We start from the raw sequence: 13,649 nt of genomic DNA, 5'->3' as shown, positions 1-13,649 counted from the left end.
CTTTACACATTTGAACACACACACACACACACACACACACACAAGATAATAATTATAAATGTTTCCTAATTTTAAATATCAGATACTGAAGCAGGAGACCTTTAATGCACTACCATTCTTATTTCACTTATTATGTGTGCGCATATGTGGGTGTATATATGGCATGCCAAGGGTGGAGCTTAGTTGGTTCTCTGTATCATCACATGGATTCTGTTGAGGGGACTCAGGTCAGGCTTAGAGGCATCTCGTGGCCCATTTTAATAGAATGTGGTTCGTGACACTGGGGAAGCAGGAGATCTAACAGAGGTCAGATGTCATTTCTGGGTCAAACTCATCATTCCATAAGGTTCTCAGGCTTTTAGACCTAAAACAATGAATATACATCAGGGCACACATGTACACACCTACTTTTGGTTTTGGGCCTGGTCTCTTCACTCATGGGGTCCTGAAAATGACATAGCGATCCATATGTCCTTTTTGTCTTTCAGCAACTAATTGCAGACTCCATTACTTTATTTTGAAATTCTGGACCATGGTGGCTGGCTAAAATTTATTCACTAATCAACTAGCTTATCAAGTATATAAAAATTCATTTATAAGTTTATGGACGAAGACCTTCCAATCATAACACTATACATGACATACTCACTTGCTCCTCAGAAAACATCTGAAAGCTAGAAGGTGGCTTTCCCAAGGACTCCATGCTCCACCCTTGCTTAGCTTGTGTTGAAACATTACACAGAGAGCTGGGAGGTAGTCCAAGAGATTTGATGTGCAAGCACAGGGACCTGAGTTCAAATCCTCAGCACCCACATTAAGAAGCCAAGCATGGCCACCTTGTGCACATTGGTAACTCCAGAGTTGTAGGAGAGAGAGACAGGAGGATCACTGGGGCTTGCTGGCTGCCAGCCCACCTCCAAGTTAAGTGAGACAGACCCTGTCCCAGGAGCTTAAGGCAGAGGGTGATAGAGCAGGATACACAATATCTTCCTCTGGCCTACCTATGTGCACAGGTGCACCCCCCCCCCCCCCGCACACATGCATATGCATAAGGCTGAGGCTGGGTCACCCTAGGCCATCTGACGTTATGACTTGGATATGAAATGTCCCTGAGGCTCATTGCACAATCAAGGCTTGCTCATGCGGTCATGCTTAGAGGACTTTTTTCATTTCATGTAGGTATTAAGATTAGAAAGGTGGGGTGGGCAGGGAAACCTGACAGAGGTCACCAGAAAGAGGGTGGACAGAGGTTTTAAACCACATGCTTCCTGCTGAGTGAAACTCCCTTGGGGTCCTTGTAAGACTACATTGTCAGTACAGGGTGTGGAGAGGGTGGTTTTAGTGCTATGGGAGCCCCTTGTGAGACAGGACAGCATGTGTGGACAGCATGTGTCCTAGGATGAACTTGATTTTGGCAGTTTCAGTCAAGAACCCACCTGTAAGTTGAACTTGGAGAGGTTGATTCAGACCCTGCAGCCCTAGTCTGGGTGACGGTGCAATACTGACATCTAGTGGTAATTTCTAGACAATGATCTCATGTTAACAACTTAAAATCCACTTGCATAACATAGAGCAGCATACTAAGGCCTTTAGATGTAACAACAGCTTCAGCTACAAAGGGGGAACATTTGGTACTGTTTATTATGGCCTTACTGTGTTCAAGCAGCGCAAGCATACTATCATTCTAAGATACTGTTGCTTTTATGGTGTCTTGCCTGCTTGCACGTCTGTGTACCACATGCATTTGGTGTCCCTGCAGGACAGGAGAAGGCATCAGATCTACTGGAACTAGAGTAAAGGTGGTGTGAGCCATCATGTGGGTGCTGGGAACCGAACTCAGATCCTCTGCAAGAGCATCCAGGGCTCTTAATGACTGAGCCATCACTCCAGCCCCTGAGGCACTATTTTCTTGAGTTAAGAAATGAGAAAAATGGACTAAAGCTAGACACCAACAGAAACAAGAAAAAGCTTACAAACTCATGGAAACTGCTCAATGAAAGATGCATCAAGACAGAAATAAAAAAAAAAAAAATTAAAGACTTTCTAAAATTCAATGAAAATGAATACCCAATATATCCAAACTTTTAGAACACAATGATTAAGAGGAAAGTCCATAGCACTGAGTGACTACATAAAAAAAAAGGAGTGATCTTATACTAGCAACTTAACAGCACACCTGAAAGCTCTAGAACAAAAAGAAGCAAGCACAAGCAAGCACACCCAAGAAGAACAAGCAGCAAAAAATTGTCAAATTGAGGGCTGAAATCAATAAAATAGAAACAAAGAGTTGAATCTTTGAGAAAATCAGCAAGCTTGACAAACCCTTATCCAAAACTAACTAAAGGAGAGAAATCCATATTAACAAGATCAGAAATGAAAAAAGGAACAGACACTGAAGAAATACAGAGACTCATAAGGACATAACTTTAAAAGCCTGTACTCCACCAAATTGGAAAATCTAAAAAAAAAAAAAAAAAGATAATTTTCTTTCTGGATAGGTACCACTTACCAAAGTGAAATCATGATCAGGTGAACAATATAAATAGACCCAAAACCTTAAGGAAATAGAAGCAGTCTATTTCCAGTCTGGGGCCAGATGGTTTTGTAATGCCAGGTTCACGGGACCCACAGAGACCACCACCAGGAGACGACTCGATGCAATTGCAAGAGAGCTTTATTATAAGAGCGATCGAACTTGGGACCCAAGTATCACTGACGTAGCAGTAGAGAAGTGGGACCCTGAGCTCTGAGTGAACAGAATTTTTAAAGGAAAAGTCTGTGAGCAGGGAGTTTCCATGGCAGCAAGCAGGGGGGCACAAGCCTTGGCGTTACAGAACTGGGTGAAGTTTAGCAGGGCAGGGTGACCTTTTCTGAGATACACAATCACAATGGCTAAGGCATATAATCACAATGGCTATTTTTCTAAACCATATCTGAAACATTGGGGAAAATTTTCCCACCCGATTCTCAACTGGTTCCCATTGATTATTGCCAGGGAGATTGTTTCTATTTTCTATGAAGCATTTATTCTGTATTATTTCCTAGAGGCTGTTGCTAGGAGAGTTAACTTTGTTCTCTGCCAGGTGTACATTCTGTGATATTTCCTGGTACCTGAATTCAGCTCCCAGTCAAGATGGCTCTTTATTTCAAAATGGAATTATATTCAGGCTAACTATACCCAGGCTAACTTAAACTCTTCAGTTTTAGCCCAGAATTTGATCAGACTTTCAAAGAACTAATGTCAATATTACCCACAAAATAGAAACAGAAGGAACACTGCCCAATTCATTTTATGAGGCCACAGTTACCTTGATATCCAAACCACATAAAGACTCAATAAAGAGAATTACAGACCAATCTCCCTTATAAACATAGATGTAAAAATACTCAATAAAATACTTGTGAACTGTGTCCAAGAACACATAAGACCAGTCAGCTTGATCCAGTAGACTTCATCCCAGAGATGCAGAAATGGTTCAACAATGAAAATCAGTCAATATAATCTACCATATAAATAAACTAAACAAACAAAGAAACAAACAAATACCCTCTCTCCCCCAAAAATAAACAAACCATGACCAACTCATTAGATGCTGAAAAAGCCTTTGACAAAATCCAACACTCCTTCATGGTAAACGTATTGGAGAGATAAGGTATTCAAGGGACAAACCTAAACATAAATAAAGGATATTTACAGCAAGCCTATAGCTAACATCAAATTAGAGAGAAACTCAAAGTAATTCTACTAAAACCAGGAACAAGACAAGGTTGTCCACTTCCTCCATACTTGTTCAATATAGTACTTGAAGTTCTAGCCAGAGCAATAAGACAACTGAAGAAGATAAAGGGATACAAATCACAAAGGAAGAAGTCAAAGTATCATTATTTGCAGATGATAAAATAGTATACAAAAGTGAAGCTAAAAATTATATTAGGGAACTGCTACAGCTACACCTCAGTGAAGTGTCTAGACATAAGATTAAAAAAGAAAAAAAATCAGTAGTCCTCCTATATACAAATAACAAATGGACTGAGAGAGAAATCAGGGAAACAACACTCTTCACAATAGCCACAAATAATATAAAGTACCTTGATATAACTCCTCCCAAACAAGTAAAAGACTTGTATGCCAAGAACTTCAAGTCTCTGAAAAAAGAAACTGAAGAAGATATCAGAAGATAGAAAGATGTCCCATGCTCATGAATTGGTAGGATTAACATGTAAAAATGGACATCTTAGTAAAAGCAATCTACAGATTCAACGCAATTCCCATCAATATACCAACATAATTCCTTACAGACCTTGAAAGAACAATTCTCAACTTCATATGGAAAAACAAAACACCTAGGATACCTAAAACAACCTGGAACAATAAAAGAACTGCTGAAGTATCGCTATCCCTAATTTCAAGTTGAACTACAGAGCTATAGTAATAAAAACCAAATGGTGTTGGCATAAAAACAGACATGTTGATCAGTGGAATTGAACTAAAGACCAAGACATAAAGCCACACATCTAAGGACAACTGATTTTTGACAAAGAAGCCAGAAATACACAGTGGTGTTGCTTTTAACAAATCTCAATCATTTGATTTTAGTCAGTTGCTGGGGTGAAAGCCTCTTAGCTCAGAGAAAGCACCCAGCTGACATTTCTACTCAAACAACCTCTTTTAAACTGAATGTCCCTCCCTTCTATTTCCTGTGCACCTCTCTATCCATCCTGACTTCCTCTTCCTCTCTATGATATTTTCATTTCCTGTCAACTGGTTGCTTGCTCTGCCTTTTGACCTATGGTTGGCTTCACTTAATCCTGTTTACAAAATTCAAGCAGAAAGCTCTTGGCTTAAAGGATGGGCTGAGCCACACTACAACTAAAAACAGATTTTTCCAGTAAATAATACAGTCTCGAGGTACACAGTGAGACCAAATATCCTGAAACATTCAGAAAAAAAGAGAGCATCTCAATGGTGCTGATCTAACTGGATGTCTGCATGTAGAAGAATGCAAATAGATCCATATTTAACAACTTGTACAAAACTCAAGTCCAAATGGATAAAAGACCTCAATATAAAACCAAACACACTGAACCTGATAGAAGAGGAAGTGAGGAACGGCCTGGAACACACTAGCACAGGGGACAACTTCCTGAACAGAACACCAATAGTGCAGGCACTAAGATCACAAATAATAAATGGAACCTCCTGAAACTGAAAAACTTCTGTAAGGTAAAAGACACCAACAATAGGACAAAGAGACAGCCTATGGAATGGGAAAAGATTTTTACAAACTCTGATAAGAGGGCTAATATCCAAAATACATAAAGAACTCAAGAAACTAACTATTAAAAAATCCATAAAAAATAGGGTACAGATCTAAACTGAGAATTCTTAACAGAGGAATCTCAAATGGTCAAGAAACACTTAAAGAAATGTTCAACATTTTTAGCCATTGGGGAAATGCAAATCAAAGCAAATTTGAGATTCCATCTTAAACCTGTCAGAATGACTAAGATAAAAAAAACAAATGAAAGCTCATGCTGGTGAAGATATGGAACAAGAGGAAAACTCCTTCATTGCTGATGGGAGTGAAAACTTTCACAGCCATTATGGAAATCAGGAAGTTGGGAATCAATCTACCTCAAGACCCAGCTATACCAACCGCTCTTGGCGATATACCCCAAGGGCACCTCCTCAACCATGTTCATTGTGGCTCTACTCATAACCAGAAACTGGAAATGCCCTAGATGTCCCTCAACTAAAAGATAGATAAAGAAAATGTAGTACATTTACACAATGGAGTATTACTTAATGGTTTAAAAAATGACATCACGAAATTTGTAGGCAAATGAATCCAACTAGAAAAAAATCATCCTGACTGAGGTAACCCACACTCAGAAAGAGAAACATGGTATATATTCATTTACAATTGGATATTAGCTGTTAAGTAAAAAATCCACAGACCCAGAGAGGTAAGGAAGAAGGCTACAGAGGGTCGGGGGAAACTTGGATAGGGGAAATAAAACAGATTCTTTGGATAGACTAGGGGCAGAAGGGGATGGGGTAGGAGAGATGGTTGATGGAGGGAGAGAATGCAGGGAGAGACAGCTGGAACTGGACAGCATTTGGGGGATGGTGTGGAAACCTAGAGCAATGGAAACTTCCTGGAATCCATGAGGGTGAACCTAATGAGGACTCCTAGTAATGGAGAATAGAGTCTGAATTGTCCATCATTTGCAGCCAGGCAAGGCTTCCAGTGGTGGAACTTGGTTGCAATTGGTTAAATAATTGCTGAGGAGGTCCTGTGGAGATCCCTAAACAACCCAGGCTGATGGTAGGACAGAAGGTCACTCTCTGAAAACTGACAGTGGGGCCCAATTCTGAAGACAACTCCACACAGCCAGCTGTCTTCGCTTCTATATTCTAGTCTCTTTGCACAAGATGGTACTCTGCAGGCTACCAAAAGAGAATCCTGGACACTAACCCAGCCACAAAACCCTCTACCTACAATCTGTCCTGCCTGTAAGATGTTTGGGGACAATGGTGAAGAACTTGGGGGAAGTGGCCAACCCAAAGAGAGAGCCCATGTCCTATACCACTTGGATGGCCAGAAACCAGAGACTGGATTAACCAGAGACCTAGAGTAGAACTAAACACAACTGGTCTGAAAAGTAAAAGCAAGGAAATGATTCCTAATGATATTCTGCTATATTCATCAGAGGCTTCCTCCAACAGCAGATGCAAACGATTATAAAAATCCATAGCCAGAGATTACAAGGAAAGAGTATAAATTATCTCCATTGGATCCCCTGCTTGGAGATTGAGGAGCCCTGTGGAAGAGGGGGAGGAAAGACTGTAGGAGTCAGACGGAATAGAGGACACAAAAAGAATATACCCTACTGAACCGGCCAGGCAGGGCTCCCAGAGACTGAAATGGCAAGCATGGGGTCTACATGAGTCTGAACATATATGCAGGTCTTTGCATACACGTATGGCACTTAGCTTGGTGTTTTTGTGGGACTCCTAACAGTGGGAGTTGGGGGTGTCTCTGACTCTTTTCGTCCTATTGGGGTGCCTTGCCCAGTCTCGATAGAAAGGTTTTCACCTTGTCTTATGGTATCTGGTTTTGTACTGTTTGGAGGTCCTTTCTTTTCTGAAAAGGAAACAGAGGGGCAGTGGCTCTGAGGAGAATTAGAAGGGGTGGAAGGAGGGGAAACTGTGGTTGGATATATTGTACGAGAGAAGAATCTATTCTCAACAAAAATTAAAAAAAAAAAGATAGAAAAACGAAGCTCAGGAAAATTAAGGATCTTTGTGAGAGGGCTGTTAGCATTCAAAGTCAGGTGCATCTGGCTTCGAGGCTTAAGACAATCTCTAAGACAATGAAACTTCTAGAAAAGAATGATAAGACCTCCATGCTTAGCCCCAGGAACCTCAGCATCTGTTCACTCACTCCGTCTTAACTGCCTCTCGTGACACGTCTAGGTTCAGCAAAATTGGTGGACACAATGGGAAGTGTGCTCACACACTGGTGAGCACCATACATGCAACTCCACAGGAACCACCAAGTATGTTAGTGGCATGGATTCAGCCTGTGACAAACAAGTGCTTCCTGGTACAAAGCTTATCTTACAAATGAGCCAGACATAGGCAAGTGTAATGTAGTGTTTCAAGTGCTCTGGGTAGGGGCATAGGGTAGTTTAATGACAGAGTGGCAGGGCTCCTAAATTAGCTTCAGGAAATCAGAGGTTTCTGATGGGACAAACGATAATGAAAATCAATTGTTTCTATACTACTCCTAGCTGACATTATCTCCCACCTTTCCTCTCTAAAGTATTAAGCAACTATTTAGTTTAATTTGAACCATGGGAAAAGGAAGGAAAGCAAATTTATTTAGAGATTTATGAAGAGTACTAATAAAGGCATCAAGTCTGACTATATGCAAAAGGCAAATGGCTGTCAACTACAAAAATAATAACATGGGAAAACAGGGGGCCACATCTTACATACAGCCACACAATCCATTAATGATGCTTCAGCTGGCAAGGTTAGAAGAGAGCTGAAAAACACCCACATTCCAGTAGGTGTGCCTCTGTCAGACACGACACTTTGTATGCCAGTACAAATAATATGACTCGAGAGAGGGCTCAGCAGTTAAAATCACTTATTCTTTCAGAGGACCCACGTTCAATTCCCCGTACCTACGTGGTGGCTCACAACCACCTGTAACTCCAGGTCCAGGAAATCTACTGACCTCTGCAGGTACCAACCATGTATGTGGTGCATAGACATACATGCAGGCAAAACATCCTTGAACACAAAGATTAAAACTAAAAATCTCTAAAACAAATATAGCACTGTGCCACTAGTCACACAGCACACAACACATGCAATTATGTGCAATGTAGAATTAATGTGCAACCCCAGTAATATATTAAATTACTGTCTGGTTAATCTAGTATACTGTACTCTTATTTTCGAGGCCTCTCTTCTACTTATAAAAACAAATCAACTGTAAAACAATGTGCAGTGTCAGTGGTAGCATCAGGCCCAAACAGCTCATCTTTACTATGTCTCTTGGTTACATTAAGAGGTCAATGTCTAGTTGAGCTATAATATCTAGGATTTTTCAAAAATTTATTTTTACTTTAAATTTTATGTATCTATGTTTGTGCTGCGGTGGTGGGGTGGCAGCAGTGGTGGTTTGTGCATGGTGAGTCCAGTGCTCTCAGAGGGCCAAAGTGGGAATCAGTCCCTTGGATTTGGAGTTGCAGGCAGTTGTGAGCCACTTTACATGGGTGCTGGGAACTGAGCTTTGGTATTCAGCAAGAGCAGTGAACACCCCTAACCTCTGACCCACCTCTCCGGCCCATCCATGCAGGTTTTTGTATGTAAGCTCTAAGGCCTTCATGTAATAGCTAAATCATACATCCTCAGAACCTGTCACCTTTACATGACATGTAACCCTACTTATTTATGTCATAAATCTTTGCTGAGCATCTATAATGCATCAGGTATTACGCCAACAGCTTAACTACAATGGTTAGTAATAAAAGCCAGTTTAGAATTTAGCAGAGGAGAACACAGCAGGAGATGTTCACATCACATATAAGATTTCAAATTCTTACCAGTTATTAAGTCTGAAGGTATCCTATCAGTCAAGAAATCAACCACAAGTATTCGACTTGTTGCAAATATAATACCACCCTGTGTGTAAACTTCATAGCGACTGTTACTTGCAATCTCATTTGTCACACGACGAGGGAGGTGTTCAACTCCTTCTATCTTCAACTGATTGATAAAATATTCCTAAATCAAATTAAACTCATTAGTCAGCTGTTTAATACAGGGCAGGGCACTTTTAACACAGGTCGCAGGGATTTAAAATGATGTCTTTATTTCAAGAGCTCATGAACATCACAGCAGATATACAAACTAAGTTATTGCTTTGTACCCATCAGCCAATCAAATTACTCTAATTAAGGTGATTGCTTGTTGTGGCTTTGGAATTTACTCTATGAAATAATTGTGCTTCAGTCATTATTTGCAATTCATCACAAACCCCCAAAACATAACCTTTTAAAATCTCAGGTTAGAAGTCTTCTACTACCTAGAAACTATTTCCCACCACAGTCAGGTTTTTTTTGCCAACATCCTCTGTGGGATAAGGGTTTCCTCTCTGCAGACAATGACTTGGACTGCTCTATACTAATGCTTCCTAGAGAGACTTCAGAATGTCCACAGCCACTTTTCTGGGCATCTTACATAGCAAGAAGGCCCATGCCAAGCACTGGAGATACCTAAGTGAATCCAACAGGGCCTTGGCCTTGGTGGTGACTCTTCTCAGCTGACATTTTCTTTCTGGTCACTATACCTACGGGATCATCAGATTTCTCATGCTAGGCTATAGCCCCACCTCTAAGCATCCCCCAGCAGTGTGTGTGTGTGTGTGTCCCATTCGATTTTCCTCAGGATTACCTATTTTCTTTAACCCAGATTAATCTCTCCCCTAGCTTTAGCTTCTAGTACCTTTTTTCCTCACCTTATTTCCCCATTTCCTCTTCTTTTGTGAGCCTCAAAGCCTCCTCTTCTATTTTCTAGCACTCAAAAACCCTGCCATCTCCATCACTGTCCTTTTAGAGACCCCACTCTGTCTCCAGAAACACACTTCCAACTTCCAGACTCACACATTATTCCTACCCAGATTGTTTCTGACAGCTTCTGTCCTTTGCAGTACAATCCAATTCACTCTCCTACCTCATTGTCGCCCCTCTTTTCCAGTGTCAGGAAGTGTGTGGGACCTTTATTCTCAGTGTCCTCGAGCTGTGTCTGGGCCCTGTATCTCTCTCAAGGACCTCTATTCAATGTCCTCCCATGTCAAGCGAGGAACCATAGACTTCCTTGGGATGCGTTTTTTCCTTCAAAGGGCCTCCTGCAGTGTCAGAGTCCAGAATCTCCTTTCAAGAACCCTCACCTAATGCCCTCCCAAGTCGTGTCAGCCACTTGGACTTCCCCGGGATTTTCTTCCCTCCTTCGCAGCGTGCTAGGAACTAAGTAGGTGGCCCGCATCTCTCCCGGAACCTCAACTCATTCCCTTTCGTGCCCTCTTTGAGACCTGCACCGGCTGGGACGTCCCCACACCCTCAGATCCACTCATCTCCCGGCCGCACCTCTTCGGCCGGCTGCGTGTTGAGGACCAGCACCAGGCAGGCCGGGTGGCAGTGCAACCGCAGGAAATGGTAGAGGAGACGGTCGGCGCCGAGCCCGCGGGCGCACACCGCCAGTCCGTCGCTGTCGAGCAGTTCCAGCACCTGCTGCCTCTCGTACTCCAGCAGCGGCGCCATGGCTTGGCGTACACCGGGCAGGCCTGTCTCCATGGGCGCTCTTCCGGGTCAGCGGAAGACGGGGACGGAAAGAACCGAGTCGAGCCGAGCGCCGGCCTATCGCAGGGAGGACGCCAAGGCGGGAGGAGCGCAACTGCCGATTGTAGCCGAAGAAGAGCAAAGGCGGGACAAAAGTGGCCCGAATGTCCCCGAGCCCGAGTGCCGGATCCAGTCGAACTCATCCGAGAGGCGCCGAAAGCAATCGGAGGCGTTAACGCGCGGGACGGCAACCGGGAGGCTTTGGCTTTCCCCGTCCTTTGGTTCTTTAGGCCTAGAACATAAACTAACAAAATTCAGAGGAGCCTCCTCAGCGTAATTCTCTAATACCGACAGTTCAGAATCTTAGCTGTCAATATTTCAAGTGCACCCAGAATCAGCACCGCTTTTCCAGCGTGCGGTGTAGTCTCTTCTTTTGCAATTATTTCCTCCCCCGCCTCGAAAATTTTGAATAAGCACAATACTTTATGAATTTCTGTTCCTTGTTTGCAAAGGTCTAGAATACAATAAGCTGTGTTACAAAGTCACAATCATGTGCAGCTGCAGTTACGTTCCGCCTTCCACTAGAGGGACATCTTGAGTCGTGTTTGTAACTGCCTAGAAATGCCAGGGAAGCAATCTAGAACTGTTCTCTCAGAATCCCTCATTTCCCCTTTATTGTTAGCCCATAAAAAATACAAGTAAATCCAAAATGACTGTGCCATTACACAGGAATAACCGCGGTCAACATGATGAAAGCTGTACTTTTTAGTGGCCCCTACTACACACACACACACACACACACACCTCTTTGAAATAATAAATAATCCAGACTTGAACCCTGAGTTTTGGTTTATCCTCGTGGGGCAGGCTGAAATCCCAGCTATCCCAGATGCTGTGGTAAATTCAGGGCCAGCCTGAGCTACAGACGGAGACCTCTCACATAAAGTCTGAACAGTGCTGGGATATACCTCAGTGGTAGGCCCTGAGTGTGTCACTAATATTTTAAAAATATCTGATGTAATAATCCTTTAAAGCCCTTTATGTGGCTGAGTTCTCTGTAATGTGGGTGCTCCCACTCCTCCTCGGTGTATCCTACAAAGCATTTCACTAGCTGCTTTTGTACAGAAATTCAACCAAGCCCTTGAGGTACACTTCTGGAAATGGATGATTAGTGAGATAAAAAGGAAACCTTTATATGAGTTTTCATTACCTTCATTACATTGTCTTCCAGAAAGTCGACTTATTTCCCTTCACCTCAGCAGCCTGTAAGAGGTCCTGTTTCCCTTCCTCCTCTGCTTCATCCTATGTTTCCTTACATTTAGTCACAATGAAAGCATATAATAATTCCTGAATTCTCCTGAAGTAGAAAGAGAGAACAGCAGATGCTTTCCATGCATTGTGCCCTGTGAGCCACGACATAATGCCTGTAGTTCTGCAAGCAGGCTATACAATCAGGCAAGGCCACGGGGCAGGGTACATGCATTGTGCCCTGTGAGCCACGACATAATGCCTGTAGTCCTGCAAGCAGGCTATACAATCAGGCCAGGCCACGGGGCAGGGCGATGTGTTTCTTAGCTTCACTTCAGGATACAGTCAGCAGGGACTCAAAACACTTTCAGAAGTAGGTATGCGGGTGACAATGCTGATATTTACACTCAGTTCCTCCCATGCTGTGGCAGACAGAATAATGCAACCCAAAGGTGCCCACATTGAATTCCCAGAACGTATTATTTTTCATGGCAAGGGAACTTTGTAAATGTGTTTAGAGTAACCTCTCGAGATGGAGAAATGATACTGAATTATCCAGGTATGCCAAATATAATCATAAAGCTGCTTAAGGGCAAAGGGGAGACAGGAGATAAGCTTCAAACGAGACTGTGAAGGGGAAACTGAGATCAGAGTGAGGTAAAAAGGGGCCAGGAACACAGCCGTTAGAAGCTTGGAACTTCAAGAAATATTACAGCCACCCCCTAAAACACATTTTTCATTTCTGGTGCCTAGAGCTGGAAGAAATTTTATTTGAGCTATTTTAAAACCCCTGGGCTCGGGTAGTTTGTCACAGCAATAATGGGAAATGAATACACAAGCATTTGCTATTTTGACTACACTGAACTTTGAAGATGAAGTTCATGACTTAGGAAAACAAACAAACAAACTAACAAGCAAAACTATCAATAGGACTATACAAGGAAGCAGTTGTTTTAGAAGGTCAAGATTTACTGAAAATTCAAGCATGCATATAGACTGTGACTGTGCTTTCTCAGTAGAGAAAGTTCTGACTGTGAAAGTGTGGGGACCTGTGTGTGGTCTCCAGAATCCATGTGAAAGAACTGCACTGGACGCTGTAATTCTATTGCTGGGTTAGTGACAGGTAGACCCCTGGGGCTGCTCATCCAGCCAGTGAGAGGGCCTCTGTCCAGCACAGGGCAGTTGTCACGAGGACTCAGGGGTAAGGATGTTTGTCATGTAAGCCTGCCAACCTGGGTTTGATCTCAGGAATCAACATGCTGGAAGGAGAGAACTGACTCCTAAAAATTGTTCTCTGACCTCCACATGTGTGCTATGGCTCATGCCTTTCATAAATAAATGCATGTCATTAGGAAAAAACCAAGGTGGACAGTGACTGAGAATTGACACACAAGGTTGACCTCTGGTCTCCACATGTGTGTAGACACAGAACATATATATGAACACCTGTGTGGGTGCACACATGTACACATACTCTAGCCATATGTACTAATGGAGTAGTTTCTCTTCCAGTGACAGTTAGTTGGGCATACAGTGTGTCAGGT

At 42.6% G+C, this 13,649-nt stretch overlaps 1 protein-coding gene across 1 annotated transcript in view; it reads right to left on the bottom strand.

The window, feature by feature from the left end:
• Ercc4 (ERCC excision repair 4, endonuclease catalytic subunit) overlaps window positions 1-10,924 on the bottom strand; it is a 32,543-nt gene extending 21,619 nt beyond the window's left edge. The window contains exons 1-2 of the mRNA XM_021654058.2: window positions 10,666-10,924; window positions 9,124-9,304 (exon numbers count right to left, since the gene is read on the bottom strand). Of these exons, the coding sequence (XP_021509733.1) occupies window positions 9,124-9,304; window positions 10,666-10,872 (388 nt within the window). The 5' untranslated portion in view covers window positions 10,873-10,924. The remainder of the gene's footprint in view (window positions 1-9,123; window positions 9,305-10,665) is intronic.
• Between the last annotated feature and the right edge of the window lie 2,725 nt (window positions 10,925-13,649).

The sequence above is a fragment of the Meriones unguiculatus genome, chromosome 11, assembly GCF_030254825.1.
Source record: "Meriones unguiculatus strain TT.TT164.6M chromosome 11, Bangor_MerUng_6.1, whole genome shotgun sequence".
NCBI classification, from domain to species: domain Eukaryota; kingdom Metazoa; phylum Chordata; class Mammalia; order Rodentia; family Muridae; genus Meriones; species Meriones unguiculatus.
This window is presented reverse-complemented; position numbering and strand designations above follow the sequence as displayed.